Here is a 21,887-nt window from a genome sequence, read left to right on the forward strand (position 1 = left end):
GGATAGAAAAATTTAGAGAGTTAAACATTCTTCCATGGAGGAAGGGTAGTGCCAGTGGTAATACCAGTATTTGGAAAGTGGGTGGCATTCACTGCAAAGAGTTTCCTTGAGAAGGACATTCTTCAATAGCATGTTAGTATTCGTAACTCCCTTTATAATTTGATTTATTTTAGTAATTAATGGTGAAAAAGCCACTTTGGAAACCCCAACATTTGCCCAGAAACGTCGACGTACTCTGGATATGTTGATTCGATCTTTATACCAGGATTTGATGCCAGATTTACATAAGGTAACCCTGGGTCCGTGGTCCTCTTTCCTTCTCATGGGTTTGGGTTAAGAACACCAGTCCTAGCAATGAGTCCTGGTTAGAAAAACACAGGAGTTGCCTTGATCCTTGCTGTTAACACCGGACTGTGGCCACCATGGCCAACATTGGTTCTCTCGTTGTTACCGCAAGAAAGAGTGTGGAATGTCCATATACAGGAACGTGGTTTTCAGAAACCACAGACCTGTGGGAATGGAGGTACAGACTGGGGGCATGAGTGTCAATCCATAATCCCTGGAGCATTCGAGAGTGCTTTTTGGGGGTGCCTGTCCTTGGTGGTACTATTCAACATTACCAGTGACATAGAGCTGATGGATAGGCAAAAGTAGGGATTTGGGAGAGAGACACTGGGAGCTTTTTAAGGTTTTCCGGAGATTTACCGGCCAGCCCCATATTCAGGCACTGAAACAAGTATTTACATTTACTGCAGATTCACTTTGTGCCAGGCACTTCCTAGGCTGAAGGTATCTCCACATTGATGGGACCCAGCACCTCCCCCAGTGCCTCCAGGGCCCCTCGGGCTCTTTAGAATCCTCCAGACTCAGTGTGAGATCACCAGATGCACGGGCTCATTGATGCAGAGTAAAAGTAGTGCTACTTAGAAGTATTCCCCGCCTTTAACAAGAGATCCCAGAACAAGTGGGAAGACTCCCCTAGATTCCTTGCGTTCATAAACTCCAGCAAAAGGAACCACCAGTGATGTGCGTAAATACGTGCGGCATCAGTTTCAGGTGCTTACATGGGGAGATGAAGAGTATCCAAATGAGCTGGTGCTCAGGTGATCCTTTCCCTTCAGCACAGGGACCACCACCATTTTATAGGTACCCCTTGACTTCCGGCTGGCCAGTACATCCTAACTACTTGCAGGGATCGGTCTAGACCAGCCTCAAGCGCTAAGGAGCAAGCCAGGATCACTAATCCGTCCATCCCCTTTTTTCCCTAAGGTCAGGGAGGGGTGTAGAGAGGGTGTCGAGATGAAGACATGAGGCCCCTCAGGTCCCAGCTGAAGCATGGCCTTCCCCAGCGCCCGGTGAAGCCAAGTCCCCATATTAGGCACTCTCACATTCTGTGTATTTCCCCTCCGTAGACATTCTCCCATGTGCCAGTCATGACATCCATTCCTTAATCTGTCTCCCCCATTAGACTGTGCTCTGCAAGGACAGACTGTGTATCACCGTCCTCCACCCACCCCGCCACCGCACATCTGGCAGAGTGGTGGGTGATCAGTCAGTGCTTGCTGATTGAATGAGTGTGCCCATTCTCTGACTGTGCACTGGAAGAGAACTGACATTTACTGTGTGTGCGCCCAAGCCCTGTGCTAAGCACCTTACACGCACTTCCTCACGTGGTCTTCATAACATGCCTCGGAGACAGGTATTAGCCACACAAAGACACCAAGAGCCGTAAATAAACTCACTTGCCCAAAGTCACCGAGAGAGTTACAGTCACACAACTCCAAGGGGCGCCATTCACGCAGAATTCAGTACGCCTTGTGCGGGGGGCGGTGGGGGAAGGGGTGCCGCTCTCTGAGAATGGCATCTCCGGAGCCGTGCAACATGGTGACTCCGTCACCCGGTAGGAAGTTAGTAAGCCCTGGAGCGACTGGCTCTCCACCTGTTGGCCTTTGACCCCTAGCATCTAGCACAGACCCTGGCACACAAGCCGTGCCCCACGAATGCTTATTGCGTCAATGGATACAGAGGTTGAAATAGCATTTGGACAAATAGGTTTGTGCGTTAGGAGAAGCCGAAGGATGGGACTTGACAACCATCTTTGGAATCCGTGACTTGTTTTTCTTTTTTAGAACATGCTTAACAGACGATCTTTTAGTGACGTCTTACCAGAATCGCCCAAGTCCGCACGGAAGAAAGAGGAGGCCCGCCAGGCAGAGTTTGTTAGAATAGGGCAGGTGGGTTTTATTCTGAAACCTCTTTGGCAAGATGTGCAGTTGTGAGTCCCATCCACATCAGCTGGCCCGCCTGCAAAGAATTTCATGTCTGTACTCCTGTGGGAGCTCTGCAGTTTCTTTTAAGATTACTGTGGAAACCACGAGTGAGGTTTTTGATAACCACGTAGGCGTAGCTCTGTGGGGGTGGGGGGAGCAAAGCTTTCTGCGGAAGAGTGAGTACCACTGTCTCGAAGCAGGGAGTCACAAGGCCCAGGCTGAGCTCCCTCTTGTCAAAGGAGCATGTACCATTTGCCTACCTCCTGGGCATTTTCTGAAGAGTGAGGAGCCACTGTGGGAAAAGCACCTTGAACTTCTCCCTGGCAGGAGTAAGCACAGAGCTGTGGCGTCCTCATGGACCCGAATTCCCACCCCGCTGCTTGGAAGCAGTCCTCAGAATTTGGTGGCTCACTGTTAGCATCTGATTCCAGATTTTGGAGGAAATCGTTCCCCCTTTGCCTCACTCCCACATGACATTAGTATGTCTCAGTTCTGGGAGGTGACACAGCTTTCTGCCTTGATCTCTTGTCAACACAGAGAAGGAGAGTGGCCAGCTGCAGCTAAGGTTCAGACCCAGAGGAGAGAACCAAGCAGAATCAAGTGACCCTGGAAAGCTAAGAGGCCAAAGTAACTGCACCAAACAGGTGCTCTGTGACAGGGGCGCCCCGACTCTGCTCTCAGAGATTCTGATTCATCAAGCTTGAGGAGGGGTCAGTCTCCCAGTGTGGAAATCCCTGCACTGAGACACTGATTAATTGAAATGACAGGATGGCCTCTGGGTCATTGGGGGCTGGGCCGTTGTCGTTAGGGCTTCACCATATTCAGCTGGCTGCATGCCGTGTCTTCAGTGATAGGGCAGTGTGGGAACCTGACACTTTAGTCTGAAATTACTCCTGTTTTATTAAACATTTTTCAAATCACAAGTGTTGAACCTACTGTTGCATTACTGCTCGCTAACAAACTTTAAAAGAGGTCTCTGTCCTGTAAGGCACTAAAACTGAAATCCATTGTGAGAGGGGACGCTCCGTCAAGCTTGGTGGCTTCGGGGATCTGTAAAAAAGAGGTGAGTTGATGATACTCTCCAGTTAGCCTGTGAATGTCCTTTGTCATCAGGGAAGCTATTGCAATTCTTAGAGATGTGTGGGACAGGAGGGAGAAGAGCTTGTCTGTTGCAGGGCCCTCAGGGGAAACCCCACATAAAATTGAGGAACAGTAAGTGAGAGTCCCCAATTTCCAGAGCGTGTGTGTGCCTTTGCGTGCTTAAATGGAGCAGAGCTGGTGGACCAGACCTGGTCAGGCAGACAGGGCTGAGCAGTGCTCCTCAAGCCTTGTGTGTGTGCAGACCGCCTGGACATAGTGACCAAATGCATGTCCCATTCAAGAGCTCTGGGGAGGAGTCAGGATTCTGCATTTATAACAAGCTCTCATGGGGTGCCTGGACACACTCAAAGCAAAGCTCTAGGGCCATGTTTCCCAAGCTTCTGTGTATACTAGAATCACTTCCAGAGTGTCTAGGGTGAGCCCTGAGAATTTGCATTTCTAACAAGTTCCCAGGAGATACTGATGCTTGTTGGTCGAGGACCACAATTGAGAAACGGCTGCTTAATCTATAGTTCATTCAGCCACCCCAGAAATTCTGTGGCCTCTGTATCTACTTCTTACTTCCACTTTCCTTTGGCAGGGTGGGGGGAGGGTGGGTAAGGAAACTAGGGTGGTAATCAAAAAGAGAAGAGAAAACGATAAAATTGCATATAAACTTACTTGCATGATTTTGTATTGTAAAACCATTCCCGATGTACTTAATTATGTCCGTGTTCCAAGTGTGTAACAGATAGTTAAATGGGACAAATCCACAGACAGAGCATCACTAGAGAAGTGTCCATTATAAAAGCAGAAGAATTACGAACGCATTTACTTTAGTGATAAAGCTATAAATGATTCGCATCTGAATTGCAGACCCAACACACTATAAAGTCTGGTTTCAGGGAAACGATGGGCTCAAAATACAAGTGATGCTGGAAAACCACAACGAACTTAAGGCCAGATTGATGGCAAAGCATCTTTTCCAAAGGTTGCCCAAACTCCCACGATCGGCTTGCTTGTGTGAATGGTAGAATTCTCAATGTTGCCAAGAGCTGTATAAATACCAAATTCCAGCAGGATTTAGTAACCTCCTCGATAAGAAGTTCTGAGGCATACATAAAAATGAAAGGCTGTGGAAAGGTAACTTGTTCACCAGTGAACAGCAAAGAAAGAGCTTCCATTTTTTCCATCAGTGCATAACCAACCAGTTGGCCGCAGGCCTTCGTTGGAGAAACAGGGCCCCAGAGGCCCTCATGGACTTCTGTGCAGTCGGCTCTGTGGAGGCCAGAGTCCCTCATGCTGCTCCCAAGAGTGTTTTATTTCCAAAGAGGAGGCTTTGTCAACTCTCCTAGGCATCTGTCATTTCATGAGCTGTGTTAATATTCCTAGAGGGACCAGCAAGGAGTCCTGCCTGCTCTTGGGCAGGAAGACCTGAAGGCCTCATTCTCTCCCCACAGAGTCTGCACCAAGCCCCTCACGTGGCAGAAGGGAGTCCGGTGCAATGGCAAATGCCATCAGTCCTCAGAGCAGAGCCTCTATGGGACCGGCTCTGAGTTCTTATTGCTGACACTTCATACATGACATCCTCAAGCAACTTTGAGTCCACAGCCCCTTTGAGAACCCATGAAATCAGTGGACACCCTCCCCCACACTCTAGTTCATTAAAATGTGCAAATGGCACGTGTACACAACATCTTGAATATAATTCCAGGGTTTCACAGACCTCCTTAAGCTCTTGATGGATTCCCTAGGAGCCTTAGATCTCCTGGGTTTAGAACCCCTGTTCTGCATAAATGTTCCAAATTTGTGTCCTCCACTCAGAGAAAGTTTTGTTATTAAGAGTTGTTTTTTGGTTTTAGTGTTGCCTAACATTCAGATGTCAATGTCTGCCGCCAGCTGACATTTATGACGTCTTTGCTTTTTCATGGCCTCCTGTTCTAAGTCACAAAGTCAGAATTTCCAATCATTTTCTTAAGGGAAATGCCATTCCAATTAATGGCCCGAACTGGTGTGGCCCTTTCCAGGTTGTAAAATGTCGTCACATTCTTTGTGTGATCTTCCCAGAACAGCCTAAGCCTCATCTTGGCAATTAGAAAATTCACTTTGAGGCTTGTGAGTTTCTTAAAGGGAGAGCACATTTTTCGCAGCGTGGTAATATACACAGTATATTATCCCAAATAATGCCTTTGAAGGCGACCTCACAGCCCCCACTTCTACATTCAGTACGCCAACGTGTGTTCACCCAGTGCGTACAGACACGCCCCCGTGTGCATACACCGGGTCTTACACCGTCCCCAGGTGGCACGTCTAATTGAGAGTAAAAGTGAACATGTCACACTTTAACTTGTCCCTGAGAAACTCCAAAAACATCTTTGTCCTTTGAGGCTAAGCCACGTGCTTTGGAGGGAAGCTAATGGTTCTGTTGAAAATGTCCCTAATTCTGGTGTAACTAAGGACCCGCTGAATGGTGCCTGCCGGCCCCTGGCGTCCCCACTCAGCTCTGGGGCAGCAGTGAGGGAGGCTAACTCTGGTGCCTGAACCGAGCATGAGACTAAGGGGAAGAGTTTACAAGGTATGAATACGTCACGTGGGGCAACACGAATACGTTTGTCGGCAGCACTTTTCCAGATTCTTACAAACAGGTGTTATTTTTTTTTTTTTTTAAGATTCTCTAGCCTTAAGTGGGTCAGTAAGCATTTTCATGTTCAGACAATGTCAACTTCTTGCATCGTGTATGACTTCGTAATTTTATCAAAGCAGCAACACAGGAATCAGGCTTTTTTTGTGTGTGGAGGCTATATGGATCTTCCTTTTATGAAGACCTAATGTGAATTCTCCAAACAAATAGGCAGCACTTGGTCCAAGTTCAAGTACTGAAGAAAAATGTGTGCTTAGAAGACATTACCAATGCTCCGATTAGCCCCGAGGAGCATTATTACATATAGAGGCAGGTCATGGTGCCAGAAACTTGTGACTTCCCTGTTTTCCTACTGCATATGTATTTGCAAGGAGACCTTTCTTCCCAAGAAAGGTAACTGAGGGGCGCCTGGCTGGCTCAATCAGTACAGCGTGTGACTCTTGATGTCAGGGTTGTGAGTTCAAGCCCCACGCTGGGTGTAGAGACTCCTTAAAAATCTTTAAGAGAGAGAGAGAGAAAGAGAGAAAGGTAACTGAGTCCAGGGCCCACTCAGCTCCCAGAGTTTGGGGATACGTGGGTCGCTGTTGCAGACGGTGTACTGTACCTTTCCATCTGAGGGGCCGTGGTGTATTCTTTCCGGTGCGCTTATTCTCCGATGCTTTTGTCACCTCACAGCCTTGGGAGCCCCAGTGTTTCTGCAGTAATTTCCCTCACGAAGCCGTGTGTGCGGATCCCTGGGGCCAGGCCTTGCTGGTTTCCACTGATGCTGGCGTCTTGCTAGTGGATGGTTAGTGAGTAGCTGTCCTTCAAATGTCTTTCTTTGTGTAATTTGTAGTACTTCTAAGATGGGTGACCGCCAGCCAACTCCCTGTAGATAAACGCATCGTCCTCAGTGAGGTTAGCCAGGTTTCCTTTTCTTACAAAATTAACCCCTTCTTTTCAGGACAAGCAGAGGGAATATATTCTGAACAAGCGAGCCAGAGGGTGAGTCGTGCATGACAGGTTTATCCCTTCCCCAAATCTCCTTAGTCTGCGGACAGCAAATGACCCACAAAAGGAATCTCCTTTTTGGTCATTACTTGTCATGATTCCACCATTTTACCTTAAATCAACAAGGACACCGTTGGTATTTCAAGCTCCTACCTCAGGGACATGCCCTCTATCAGAGCTCTTTTTTTTCAAGGTTTCTGATTCAAAAAGTACTTGGTGTCCAAAACAAATAATAAGAATCTTAGATAACCCATTTAGGATGGATATAGACACAGATTATGACAGGAAGACACATATCAACTTAATACAAAACCAAACTTTCTGACCACCAGGTGGATCACTGTGCCTGGGGAGGTGGTCATTTCCCTGTCAGCACAGATCGGCTGCCAGTGGGACATGCCCTTGGGGAGGATGCTGTGGAGAGAGTTCACCTTCTGATGGGGATTTCATTTAGACTCCAGTACTGTGCGGGCCCTTCCAACAGGAAGCCCCTTTGGATTTTTCCAGACTCCCAGTGAATGTTAAAGGAGTTAAACGCTGGTAGCAAGCCGTCTCCTGGGGCTTCAGAGGGAGCCACGGGCACAGAGTCTGTCTTCCAAGGACATGTCCTCCACAGCACAGAAACAGACCACCCAGTCTCAGTTACCGTACTGATGTTTTATGAGATTCGGAAAGCCGACACTGAGAGGTGCCTAAAACAACAGCGTCTCCGCAGCCCTAGCCAAGACCTTCTTCATTGCCTCCTCAGACGCTGTCAGCAGGTTTCCCAAGTGCCTGCTGTGTGCCAGGCCCTGTGCTAGGTGCCTTCTGTGGGAAGACAGGAGAGGCGGACCAGGCTTCATAATAGATTTATTTCTGACTTCATCTGTCACTTTTGATGCATATTTCAGTTCTGTGTCCATAACGTCATTATTTAAGTATGTGTGTGTATAACTATATAAACGTATATATAACTAATTCACTAAAAGGCAGATAATCTAAAATTTGTAAGCTGAGAATTGAAATTAAATATTTAACTTAGAAACTGCAAAACTGTTAGAGAATCTTTGTGATCTGGAAACACACCAGATCTGGAAATTTAACCTCTGGGGGCTTCAGGTTTCTCTGAAGTGGGGGGAGTTTTTTAAGCAGCTGAAAACTAGTTTACAATAATGAAAACTGATGAAATAAAATGGGAAAGATGATCATAACAGGAAGGGATTGTGGACATTAGATTACCTACGTTAAATGTTTAGAGCAGTGCCGGGCACAGAGTTGTAATTTAGGAAACAGCAGCTATTACCTTTACAGTATCCCTCTGAACGTGCTAAAAGGTAACAAAATCCATAGGTTTTGCCAAAAGTGCAACCAAATAAAATAATTAAAAACAAAAAACAGTAACACACTATAGACGTTTAGTCCCATCTCTTAATTTTATAGATGATAAAACTAAAGAAATGGTGTGACTTGCCCAAGATCACACAGCTGGTTAGCGGCACGTCCGGAACTGGAAGCCAGAGGTGGTTCCTAGTCCAGCGCTGTTCCCACTAAACCAACTACATTTTATTAGAATCAAATTAAACTCTACCAATGTTATTGTCTTTACCTTAACACAGATTTCCAAAAAAAAAAAAAAATGTAGTCCCACGCAAATAATTATGTTCTGATCGAAAGAGTGTTACATTCTGCTTTTTGGTTGTTTTTAGGAATGAGGAAACACGCTTTACAATGACTATTTGCAAGGCTTGCCTAAAAACTGTTAGAGTTCTCTGCTTCTGTTTTTTTTTTAAATGTCAAATCCAAATGAAGATCACCACGCCCCCTTCCGCAATTTTCGTCCTGATGGATCCAAAATTTCTTGGAGGTGTCAGATACAAGGATCCTGGTGATGTGCCAGGCAATTCTTTTCTTCCACCTTGAGGGAAGTCGTCTGCCACAGATGGCAGCCACATACACCCACGAGCTTGGATTTATTCCTCAGGTTATTGTTTTCATTTCCTGGGTATGCAGCACTGCTAGCCCTGTTTGCTTTTGTTAAGGAGAGAATAACCCTCCAGGTTTCCTTTGTATTCCTCATTGTGCTTCGAAGTCCTCATTCTCTTGGTATTTCTTTGTTTACCTTTTTCTTGTCGATACTTAATCATGTTATGAGTTGTTTCCATGAAGCCGAATCTCTCCATTTCCTTTCAGGCCAGGTTCCACTCTGTCCCATTAGCGGCTGTTTAATTTCATTAGACCCACCCCCTTGAGAGTCTGCTTCTTTCAAGGTCGTTATTAAAACTCAAAGATCCTTTGTATTCTAACTGCAGCAAAAGCTACTTTGAAGGCAGACTACACCCTGATTAAATATGCTGCCGCCATTTGTTTTGGGGTTGCAGTAATAGAAAAAGCCAGCTCTAAAAGATCATTTCTTCATAAAGAGATTCCAAGAAGGAGAACATGGCAGTGAAACAGCCATTAAAGCCACGCGTCACTTTCTCATATCCCTGCTTCCTCCTTCCTGTGCTGTGTATAAACCTATTCAGCCACCTGTAGAAGAGTTGATGGAGAATAAATGCCAACTCACGCTGTAGATAGGTGGGCTGCTACATGGTGTCCCTCTGTCTTAAATGTCAAATGAAGTGCTTCTGTCGCGTATGAATTCCTGACAGTCCCCTAACCCTAACCTTGTGTGATGGCACCATCAATCCATAGGGCTGCGGTGCTGCCTCTAGGCTAAGAGTATGGGCTTTGTCCCTATACGGACTGGGGCTCCACATGTTCAAGACATGACCCTGGACAAGTCACTAGCACCCCTGAGCCTCAGGTCCTCGTCTGTTAAATGGGAGTATTAGAAGTGGCTACCTAAGCGGGTCCTTGGGGCATTTCAGTTAAAGAACGTGCGAAACACCGCATCGAGGCCTGGCATTAAGGAAGCCCTGTGTGTATGTCAGCTGCCACTCACAGAAGGAAACGACCGTGGTTGCTTAGTCTGGTGTGAAGATGGGTACTGGCACGATCATCCCATGTTTCGGAAATTCACGTCTGCCGCCAGCAGAAACACAAAGAGCCTGAGATTCAGTTACTTCTGTAGAGGAAGAGGGTAGAGGAGGGTAGGAAAGCCACCGGATGGGCTGTCACAGAATTTACATTCGCTGCGGTAACTTAGGGGAGCTAGAGCAAGCCCTCTGTCTAACAAAAGCTTAGCAGGTTCTGAGCTCTGACAAATCTAGAGCCCCCACCGGCCTGTGGCCTGCCACAGCCACAAGGAACACTTGAAGACCTAAATGTCAGACAAAGCACAGATTAAGAAGAAGCCCCTTATCCTGCCTAAAATGTTCCACCATCCCAGAACCTCTTTGCCTTGTGCCGATTCTACATCAAACTCAAAACAGACCCTTTGCTTATGAAAGAGTCTTAGTATTTTTTTTAGCCCTCTATGTCCTAGGGACCCTCAGGAACAAAGTAATTGCTAGCAGTTTAAGTCCCCCCTAAGTAAGTTTAAAAACAAATCCTAAGTATCATTGCAGTCTCTGATCAGCCATTCACCTGACGTCTTCCTGAACGTTTCCATTGCAATTAGTTTTTTCCTGTCATTTCAGCAACTTCATTGACATTTCTCTCTTATTTTTGTCTAAGAAGGAGATTTCATACTCCTCTACGGAGAAATACTGAAAATTTATAGGTAAACTCCTGTGGGTAGAGACACAGGCATGGAATAGGGTGTGTCTGTATTTGCTTTAAATACAAAAGGAAATTTTAGTTTTGGTTTAATTTTGGTTTTAGACAAAATCATCTAAGAAATGACGCAATTTCAAACATTACATAAAAATAAGATAATACTTAATGGCTGAGCTTTTTACTGTACTTTTTTTAACTTGCTGTTCAGTCCTTTGGTACAATGCCAGTAAGAACTGGGATGGAGGGATGCCGATTTTTCTCTGCTGAGTATGGAAGAGAAGAATATAGTTTCTAGGCCCCGCTGTTCTGCTCCCTACATAGAGGAAGGAACGTCAGTCCTTCTCCCTGAGAGCATAGGACTTGATCTTACTGTGTAGACCTTACGAACGCTCCAGAAGCTGACCTTCCTTGCCTAGAGAGAACTGGGGTCCAGAGCCACTCACAGGCATGTATTATGGGTTCTGAACCTGTAGGCTGGGTACAGTGTCAGGGTGACCACGTCTCCTCTTCCAGATGACCTTCCGTCAGTGCCCGTGTTTGACAAGACCCTGCCAGTAAAACAGATACATGTGCTGGAGACCCTGGACCTTTTGATCCTCAGAGCTGACAAAGGTGATGTTCCCCTTCCCGGTAGCGTCCTCTGAGAGGGGGGGAAGCGTGTGGCCCTCCGTGGCCGACCGTGAGGGTCACGAGGGTCCGACTGCATGGGTCACGCCAGCTACTGCTTCACAGGTGCCCGGTGCTCAGGGTCCCCGGGCGGCCCTCTGTTCTCCGAGGAGGGGACGGTGAGGGAGGAGGGTGGCGGGGCACATCCTTCAGTGCACTGTTGGGGAAAGCCGGCGTGGGGTTTCTCCCCACTTCTGGAACACCTCGGCTCCTAGTTCTGTGGCAGTAGCTTGCCTGCCCCGTCTGCTCTTCCCGTCTTCCCAACAGTCTCTTCCTCCACCTTCTCTCTCTCACAGGGAAAGACGCCCGCCTCTTTGTCTTCAGGCTCAGCGCCGTGCACAAGGCCGTCGAGGGCAAACAGGCCGTGAAGGGCAAGTGTGACTGCAGGGACAACAAGCTGGAGAAAACAAAAGGTGACTGGAGTCTTCGTATTTTGGTGCTTTCTGTTCAACGAGTTCTGTTTTTTTCTTCGGACTGCCCAGATTTCCCTGGAGATGAAAATGCATGGGAATTTGATTTTATTGGTTTGGTTTTTACTCAGAGACATCGCCAAGATCGTATCACCGTTCCTCTGAGAGAAGCCTGAGGGTCAGGCGCCTGGATGGCTCAGTCGGTTAAGCGTCCGACCTTGGCTCAGGTCATGCTGTCATGGCGCAGCCTGTGAGCTTGAGCCCTGCATCGGGCTCTCTCTCTCAAAAATAAACAAACATTAGAGAGAGAGAGAGAGAGAGAAGCCTGAAAGGTAGAACAACATGTGGAGGGTTAGAGGAAAGTCCAGGCCTTGTGTTAGAGGAAAGTTTTGAAGGTAGGGTGAGTTCTGTTCACAGATCTGCAAAGAGAGACTTTGAGCCTCTGGCTCCTGGCGCTCTGCTCACATGCCACTTTCATTCATATGGTGCCGTGGGCTCGAAGCTGAGACCACAAACTCTAGGCTACAGGGAATATGACTTGCTTAATTTTCCTGAAACTCAGCCTGACTTGTATCTCACGTCTCCGTCCTGTCTGGTGGTGGGAACATTCTCAGGCATTCTCCCTGAGTTCTGCTTCATTTCCAGGGTTCTTAGGGACCGCCACATTGTTGAAGCCCGGGAGCTTCCAGACTCCTGTCTTGTGTCAGCATCGTTTATTTCTCTTCCCAGGCTGCCACTTGTACGCCATTAACACTCACCACAGCAGAGAGCTGAGGATCGTTGTCGCCATCCGGAACAAACTGCTCTTGATCACGAGGAAACACAACAAGCCGGGCGGGGTCGCGAGCACCTCACTGCTGTGTCCCCTGCCCGAGTCACCTGTGGAGGAGTTCCAGTACATCAGGGTGGGTCTGCTCTTCACATCTCCTCTCTGGGCACCTGTTGGGATGAGCACTGGGTGTTGTATGGAAACCAATTTGACAAGAAATTTCATATTAAAAAAAAACAAAAACAATAAAGTGGATTGAGGGAGGAGAGGACAATGAGTGGTGGTGGGAGCATTGTTCTAGAAAGAATGTCCCAGAAGCCCTCTCCCAAAGGGATCTCTGCTTTGCCTTTGAGCAGAGATCCAGTGAAACGTGGGAGTAGGTGCTGAGCGTATCTGGAGAAAGGGGGTTCCAGGCAGAAGGAGCAGCCAGTTAAGGACCAGAGGCCCCGGTCAAGGCACAGTCAAGAGGCCGCAGTGGCTGGAGCCAAGGGAACAAGGTGGGCAGGTCAGAGAGCCTTGAAGGCCGTTGCTAGGATTTTGGTTTCGACTCTGAGGGAGAAGGGGCAGCCATTGGAAGGGTTGAAGCGTTGAAGTGACATGTTTTGAAAAGATTTTGCTGGCTGCTGGACAGAGAAGGGTATGGAGGGAGCCCTGAGCATAAAGGAGGAGAGCCTCTAAGAGGCTAACGCAGGATCCTAGCAAGAGACCCTAGTGGCTTTGATGGCTGGGGAGGTGGAAGAAGCTGCCCGGCCTGCCTTAGAGGATTTAGGGCTCCGATGAGGGTGGGACCTTGCGAGAGAAGCCTCCTTGGGGGCCCCGTCCCTTTCCTGCTCTTACTGTCTCTTCCCTTTTTTAAATTGTTGGTACGTTATGTGACCTGTGTCACACGTTGGCTACTAAGGCAAACTTCGCCTGTGGATGAGCTGAGCAATTATTATTTTTGCCAGAATTAAAGCCACCTGAATTATGCATATCAGTTTCTGCTCACATTCAATTTAAGGATTGAACAGCATAACAGTTAAGTTAAAACAAGTTAAAATCTTGCTCTAATTAGGTGTTAATCTTCTTAATACAGTAATTAGCCATCTTAATGACTGTTCGCGTAGAGCATGTACATTTACGTGGAGTATCAGCTCTCCTGCGCTCAAATCTTGGTTCTACCACATTTAACTGTGCGAGTGTGGGCAAGTCATGTGACCTTCGAGCCTCACTTTCGTTATCTGTAAAATAGAATAAAGCCTCATCTACTTCATAAGGTTGTTAGGAGGATTCAGGGAGAACAGTGCCTGGCACTGTGTTAAGTGCTCGACAAGGTTAGCCATTATTATTTTTTTATTATTAAATCATAGGACAGGGCTGGACTATCTGAGAGCTAATGTGGACCATACTATTGAATCGCTTTTGCCAATTGTGGGTTTTGAGGACACATTTGGTGGGGGGGAGTCTGGTACAGTCCCTGCCCCTCTTTCCCGGTCTCCACCTTCCCTGCCTGGGGAGGGGACCCTCTGCTGCATGGAGGCGGGCAGGCAGGGCGGGGGGGTGGGGGGGGAGGGTTGATGAAAACGGCTGCTCTGTGTCCTGACCCCTTCTCCATGTCACCATCAACCACAGGAGATCTGTCTGTCCGACTCTCCCGCGGTGATGACCTTAGTAGATGGGCCAACTGAAGAGAGTGACAATCTCATCTGTGTGGCTTACCGGCACCAGTTCGATGTGGTGAATGAGAGCACGGGGGAGGCCTTTCGGCTGCACCACGTGGAGGCCAACAGGGTGAGTTGGCAGGTGTAGGGGCAAGTGAAAATCGAAGAAGACTAGGAGTGCTTCTTCTAACCTTTGATGCCATCATTAGGATGTCTTTTTTTCTTAATATTTTTTTTAATGTTTATTCATTTTTTTGAGAGAGAGACAGAGTGTGAGTGGGGGAGGGGAGAGAGAGAGAGAGAGGGAGACACAGAATCCAAAGCAGGCTCCAGGCTCTGAGCTGTCAGTACAGAGCCCGATGCGGGGCCCGAACCCACGAACCGTGAGATCATGACCTGAGCTGAAGTCGGATGCTTAACCGACTGAGCCACCCAGGGGCCTCATAAACGTAATCTTAAAGACATCTTAATCATGGTGGCGCCTGGGTGGCTCAGTCGGTTGGGTGTCCGACTTCAGCTCAGGTCATGATCTCACGGTTCGTGGGTTCGAGCCCCACATCGGGCTCTGTACCGACAGCTCAAGAGCCTGGAGCCTGCTTCGGATTCTGTGTGTGTGTGTGTGTGTGTGTGTATGTGTGTGTGTGTGTGTGTGTGTGTCTCCGCCCCTCCCCTGCTCACATTCTGTCTCTCACAGTCTCTCATAGATAAATAAACATTAAAAAAAATTTTTTAATTAGGTCTGATTGATCATAGCACTGTTTTGTGATACATTCTGTGGGCTATGCCACATGAAGTTGCCACTGCTGTTGCTCAAACTGGTTCAATCTAATCTAACTGCCCCATTCCCTGCTCAGCTTTCCCAAATCTCCCCCTGCCATTCTGTTCTTCCTCATAAAGGAGAAGTGAAGGGTCAAAAAGCTCAACTTAAGTAACTACACCAACGAGAACCTCTGGCCATTCACACCCCAAGGGCCTTATTCTCTCCGTAGCCCTGCAGACTCACAGCTTGGAGACCAGGTGACTGGAGCAGGTCTCCATCCCTGAAAAAGGCCCCCTAGGAAAGGAGGAAGGGACGAGAGTCTGCCTCCAGCCTGAGCTGCACAGTGCGCAGGCATGTCCTAGGTTTGGACAGGATCCAGGCCCTTGTCACGCAGGGCAAGACCAGATAACACTGGAGCCACATGAGGCTTGCGTGGTGCAGAGCCAACACTCCGGCTTAGGTACCGAGGACAAAGATGCCGTGGAGTGGGGCGTAGTTCCTGATGAGAACTTCCAGACCCACAGGCTTCCTCCAGCCCTGTTCTGCTAGGTCCAAGAGACTGCAGAATTCTTCCTGATTATGCTTTACAAGAGATAAAAAAAAAAAAAAAAAAAAATACAACTTGCATTAGGGCACTACCCAAATATTCATAAAAATTGCTAATTACGGTATTAAGAAAACTTAACACCAAATGAGAGCAAGATTTTAAGAAATAGAATAATCATGGGGCGCCTGGGTGGCTCAGTTGGTTAATGACTCTTGATTTCAGCTCAGGTCATGATCTCACGGTCTGTGAGTTTGAGCCCCATGTCAGGCTCTGGGCTGACAGCTCAGAGCCTGGAGCCTGCTTCGGATTCTGTGTCTCCCTCTCTCTCTGCCCCTCCCCTGCTCATGCTCTGTCTCTCTCTGTCTCAAAAATAAATAAAAACAATTAAAAAAATAAATAAATAAAATAAAAAGATCAGTGCTCTGACCCCACCCCAAATCAATTAAATCAGAATTTCTGGGTGTGTGGTGTGTGGGAATCAATCCGTTTTAAGTCTTGCCAGATGATGCCAGTATGGACCTAGTAGAACGAGTCTGTCCTGAAACTCTTCTAATTTAGAGCCAGGAGAGCAGCCCCTCTATCCCAGTACCTGGGAACCAGTAGCCTTTTCCAGCTTCTGAGGAGGGAGGGCCCAATTTGGCTTGAAAAGTTCTTGTCCTTGCTTTTCAAAAACTGTGTGACCAGCTAAAGGACGTAGAAAAATCATGGCCCAGTAGGTCTCTGCACAGTCAGTCCCTTTCCTAGCGACTAGTTTCCTAAGACCTTATGTGCTTTTTCTGCTGGCAATTACTGTTTACTTATATTTGATACCCTGATAATTCATTAGAGTGTTTGTGGATTTTTTTTCCTCTTAAAATTCCTCTTAAGGCTGAGGAAAAATCACATTAAAGGCAGTTTTCTTGGGTGACTCCTGTGTTTTGTTTTTCTGAAAGGAGGAATAATTCTAAAATGTTCTCTTTTTTTCAATATGCTTTTAAAAACTAAGTCACTGAGTTTTTCCCCTAAAATAAAAAATTTAAAAAAAAATTTTTTTTGAAGCCCTTCCCTCGATCTAAGTGGGTCAATGTGTATGTTCCATCTTCTGGTACATCCCCAGCTGCTGAGTGGTAGCTAAGCAGGCGTGGGTGCTTAGACACAGCGACTCACCTTTGCAAGGAATTTCCTGTCTAATTGGAAAAATAAGCCCTAGGGAAATGACCAAGGTAATGAACAAAGCGTTTTCCCATAGCCAGTCAGGAACGGCCTGCAGGAGCAGGGCTAGCTTTTCCCCAGAATGTTCCTGCAGCCCAGACCCCGGTGCTATGGAGGCAGGACAGAGAGAGGCCGACCTCCCCATAGTCACTGGGCATTTCTGGGTCATTCAGGTTACTCACACTGCTGCTCTGTGCACAGTGTAGATTTTCTGGCCTAGTTTCCTGCCTCCACTCCTCTTCTCTTCTCTTCTCAGCCAAGCCCATTCGATTCCCATTTCAGCTTTCAGCCCCATCTCAGGGGCTAAGAGAACCCTAGGTCAAGAGAGGAAATGTTTAAGAAGCACCAAAGCAGCCATCTGAAAGTCAACATCAAGTTCCTTTTACCAGCAGGCCTATCGTGACCTACTGCCCCGGCTCCAGCGGCCAGCATTGGCCTCTTTCCCAAAGCAAAGGTGTCCTCTAGAAGGGACGGCCCACCTGGTAATGAGATCTGGGTCGCTGACTTAGTTGCTGGGCCTGAGTCCCCATCTTGACCAAAGGCCTGGAACCCAGTGGGTCTCAGTTGGGAGCTCACCCCAGAATCACATGGGAAGGCCAGACACTGACCCGACAGTGGTTCCCACTTTCAGCTGGGGCTGGGGACGGTGGGTTGCAGACTTGGCTTGTTTCAAGTCTGTGTTTTGAATTTTCACAACCACCATATGTTACTTTTATCATTTTAAGATGCCAATAAAGTGAAATACTTATTTTTAATCAAATAGAAAATTAAAAGCTAACACCTGTGTCCTACCCTAGACCTACTATATCAGGATCTCTAGAGCAAACGTATATATATATATATTTTTTTTTTTTTAACTCTCTCTTTTTTTAATGTTTATTTATTTTTGAGGGAGAGAGCTTGTGTGTGTGCGCACACGAGCAGGGCAGGGTCAGAGAGAGGGAGACAGAGGATCCCAAGTGGGCTCTGCGCTGATGGCCTCGAACTCATGAACCGTGAGATCATGACCTGAGCCAAAGTTGGATGCTTAACTGACTGAGCTGCCCAGGCGCCCCCTGGAATATATTTTTTAAAGCTCTCTAGTTGATTCTGATGTCCTCACCTGGTCAGGAAACAATGCTACGGAGATCGACTCCCACCAGGCCCTTCCCCCAGGGAAACCAACATACATATTGAAGCATGAAATGGGTCTCGCTGTGCTGAGTGTTAACAGAGGTCTGAACAAAATGCTAAGGAGTGCCCAAGGAGGCAATGATCAAGTCCAAGCAGTGGACTGAGTGTCAGCCCCATGCCGGAGCCCTTCGTGAACATTATCTCACAAAATGTGCCCAATAGCCTGTAGGGAATGTGCTGTTCGCGTCCCCATTTTTGCAGAAAAGGAAGCTGAGGCTCAGAAAGGAGGAGTCACTGGACCCCAAACTACACAGCTAATAAGTAGCAGAGACAGGACTTGAACCCAGGCTGTCTGATTCTGATTCTGTGCTCTTAACCCCCAGCCTGCTGTAGCCTCCATAGCCATGTCCCGAGGCACGATGGGAGTAGGCCACAAAGATTTCCTGTAGTTAGTCATGCATTCGCCGAGTATCAGTTCTGCTCCTGCCCTGTGCCAGGCCCAGTCTAGGTGCTGAACATCCATAGGCGAGGCCTCTGCTTCACGAAGCTCATGTTCCCCCGGGGAGGAGGGCTCCAATAAACGGACAAATAAGTGAGCATCAGACAGTGACACACGCGATGCGCATGATAAAAATAGAGGGGTCTGCTACATAGCAGAAGGGGGATTATCTGGGATTTGACCCCCAAGTCTTTCTGCTCCCAGACTTGAGCCTCGCAGTCTCCCACCCCCTCTAAAGCACCCACAACTCTTGCTTGTGGCATTTGCCTCGTTGTACCTTGTTTTATGTATTTACACGCTTTTCTGGTTTTTCCTTGAGAGGTGGAACCCTGCCTTGTTTTTTTCTGTGTGCTTCATGGCACCTAGTACAGCGCCAGGTGATGACAGACGGAGGGGGCCAGGGTTCCACCGGAGGGAAGCCAGAGCCAAGGCAGAAGCCCTGGCTGAGGGTGGCCAGTGAGGGCTCAGCACAGGGACGTTGACGACCGCAAAGAGGAGGGCTGCCGGGCGGAGAGTCTTCCGGAGGAGCCCCGGTGGCCCTGGGCAGCACAGACTCTGGAAGGGGCGGGAGAGACGAACTGAAGGAGACGGGTCCCAGCCCGGGGCGACAGCAGGCACACAAAAGACACCTGAGAGATCCTGAAGAGGATGCTGCGGGGCTCTAGGGTGTGGGGGTGCCCTGAGACTTCGGGGCTAGCTCTGCTCACACAAAGGAGGAGGTTAGAAGGAAGGTAGTCCTGTATGAGAGAAAGATAATAGTGCTGATTGTGCACCCTCCTCCGCGTCTTGTGGAATTCTCATTACACTCCAGCAAAGGGAACATTATCCTTGTATACCACTTTCACAGGTGAACACCTAGGGCCGGAGGTTAAGCCGTTTGCCGCAAGCCACAGAGGCAGTAAGTGGTGTAGGCGGGATTTTCTCTCGGGTCCGCCTGACCAGTGTCCGTGCTCCCACCCGCTCCCCTGCACCGCCTCCTGCCTCTCGGTGACTTGGACGTGGAATCTGTTGGGTTGAGAACAAGAACGAAAGGCTTAGAAACGTGAGCCAGGGGCTGAGGAGAACAGGTGCCTGAGGTGGGAGGGTTAGGGATTTTGAGCTCAGAGTAAAAGGTGAAGCCATAAAAGATGAGCGTTTTTCTAAGTGAGGGAAGGGCCTAGACGTGAAGAGGACTCTGAGGTAGGAGAGCGGGCGAGAGGAAGGGAGATGCCAGGGGTCAGAGGCAGTGGAGAGCTGGGCAGAGATGAGCATTGGCCAGACATCTTCGGCTCTGGGAAGAAGGAAATCTTTGTCGAGCCCAGAGAAGGCAGACCCCGATCGCGTGGGGGCCAGACTGCAGGGTGAAGGCAAGTGAGGGAGTAAGAGGAACGGGACACGTACAGAGGGCCAGGGTTTGGAACTCCAGAGGGACCCAGGACATCACCAGGTTGAGCGGTGTTCTCAAACCAGGCACCGAGGGCCTGGGGAGGGGAGTTTGCCCAGATCTCAGAAGTGGGTCTTCCGGCGCCCGTTCTGTTGCGTCGTGCTGCCTCCCTCCAAGCGCGGGAGAGCCAGAGAATAGAAGCGAAGACCTGCCGCAGTGGTTTCGAGATTGTGACACTCTCCACACTTGGGGCGGGGGGCGGCGGGCGGCGGGGAGCCTGGCTCAAGTACAGAGCGGTGAGGTAGCGAAGGACCAGAGACCCATTCAGATTTTGGCTGTGGCGCTTACTCGCTGACTTCACCTCTCTGAGCCTCATCTTTTTTTTTTTTTAATAAGTTTATTTATTTATTGTGAGAGAGAGTGTGCGTGCAAGCAGGGAAGGGGCAGAGAGAGAGAGAGAGAGAGAGAGAGAGAGAATCCCAAGCAGGCTCCACGCTGTCAGCGCAGAGCCTGATGCGGGGCTCGATCTCACACATTGTGAGATCGTGACCTGAGCTGACATCAAGAGTCGGATGCTCAACCGACTGAGCCTCCCTTTCTTCATCGGTGAAGTGGGAATAACACCGCGTGCTCCCCGGGGCCGATGTGTGAGTGAACTGAATTACCCCTGCGAGGAAGCTTGGGGAACCAGAGCACTACCTAGATAGGAGTTCTGTTAACAGAGAGCCCACCCCCGCCCCCCACCGAGCTCCTCAAAGGGCAGAAAAGACAGTGACAAAGTCCCAGTGGAGAAAGGAAGGGGAGGCCGTTCTGTGTGTTGCAATCGTGGCCGCCCCAGGTGGAAGTGATCCCACGGAGCTAAGGGCCCCCGCTAAACCTTTGAACCTGAGAAAGTCTTTTAACATGTCGCGTCCAGCCTGCTCACCGCCGCTGCCCTCCCCATTGCAGGTTAATTTTGTGGCAGCTATTGATGTGTACGAAGACGGAGAAGCCGGGCTCCTCTTGTGTTACAACTGTAAGTTGCTAAAATTAACTGTTGTTTTTCTGGGCAATTCAAAGGGACTCAGCCATAGATCTACCTGACATATTGTTCCTGTGGCCTTAAGGGCACCCCAGGGAGCGGCTATGAGTTGCATTTCCGACCTGGCTCTCCCAGACCTCCTGGTGAGATGGTTCAAGGGCACTGTCTCCAGGATGCGAGGTGGTGACAGTGGCTTCCACTTAGGGAGCCCTTACTGTGTGCCGTGTGCTGGGCTCCATACGTTCCAGTGACTGTGTCATCTAATTCTCAGGGACCTTTATTACCTGTATTTGGAGATGAGGCGCCTGAGGCCTGGAGAAGTGACCTGTCTTTCTCAAGATCATGCAGCTACAGAACAGCAGACCCAGGGTTCACATTTGGGGCCCTCTTGATTCCAGGGCCCCTAATTTTAGCCACGGTTACTATTCTACTCTTTGCTGTTTCTCAGGGGTTAACGAAATCAGCCTCAACCTGGCGTATCCGGCCTCACCTGGGCTGGTTTGGGTCGGGTGGCAGGGTGGGTTTGGGACAGACCAGGTCAAATGCATCAAAGAGGGTCTTGTAAGAATTTTCAGCCTTTGAAAAGCTAATATTATACTACAGTACAAAGGATCTTCTTAAGGCTAAAAGTAGTAAGGCATTTTCCTAGATCAGCCTGCCTAGTCTAACTAAAACAATAAAACATATTTTTTCACCTATAATTGTATGGATTTAGAGTAGTGATTTTAATCGGCCCGCGTGGGGCCAATACTTTGATTAATCTTTGATTAATAAGTATGGGAGAGCTAACTACCAGCAGAGAACTCCGTTTGGTAAACCTCGTCTTGCAAGATGTGAGATTTGACAGCCCCTGTGATGAGAGGGCCAATATGCACACTGCGTCCAGAGTGGTCCCTGGACCCCCGGGGCTGGACCCAGGCTGCCCCTGCCGCCCTGTGTCCCTGTTACAGGGCCCAGCGGAGCGGGGGGACACGTGTTTGAAGTCACTTCTAGAAAATCTCTTTATCTTTTTCTTTAATCGCTTTAAAGGGTAGCCTTTTCAATTTATTGAAAAATCTGTGAGAAAAACTTGTGGCCAAATGCTTTACAAACTGATGTCGATTTTTTTTTTCTTTTAACCGCTTGAAAGGATAGGAAGGATTTTAGGTGGGAGAGAAAATCAGAACAGAAAGACAGAGCAGGTTATCAGAATGGGATGATTAGTCCCAAGATGAAAAGGGAACACGGAAACAAATGTGGATGGACATCCTCTCTGTACCACACTGGAAGCTTATGGACGGGAGCAGAC

At 48.4% G+C, this 21,887-nt stretch overlaps 1 protein-coding gene across 1 annotated transcript in view; it reads left to right on the forward strand.

Annotated features, from left to right (window-relative positions):
• Positions 1-21,887, forward strand: part of GARNL3 (GTPase activating Rap/RanGAP domain like 3) — a 149,978-nt gene that overhangs the window by 114,796 nt on the left and 13,295 nt on the right. The window contains exons 16-24 of the mRNA XM_030293116.1: positions 174-289; positions 2,130-2,234; positions 3,259-3,333; positions 6,667-6,778; positions 11,134-11,232; positions 11,583-11,699; positions 12,426-12,601; positions 14,077-14,235; positions 20,527-20,593. Of these exons, the coding sequence (XP_030148976.1) occupies positions 174-289; positions 2,130-2,234; positions 3,259-3,333; positions 6,667-6,778; positions 11,134-11,232; positions 11,583-11,699; positions 12,426-12,601; positions 14,077-14,235; positions 20,527-20,593 (1,026 nt within the window). The remainder of the gene's footprint in view (positions 1-173; positions 290-2,129; positions 2,235-3,258; positions 3,334-6,666; positions 6,779-11,133; positions 11,233-11,582; positions 11,700-12,425; positions 12,602-14,076; positions 14,236-20,526; positions 20,594-21,887) is intronic.

Source organism: Lynx canadensis, chromosome D4 (genome assembly GCF_007474595.2).
Source record: "Lynx canadensis isolate LIC74 chromosome D4, mLynCan4.pri.v2, whole genome shotgun sequence".
Classification (NCBI taxonomy): domain Eukaryota; kingdom Metazoa; phylum Chordata; class Mammalia; order Carnivora; family Felidae; genus Lynx; species Lynx canadensis.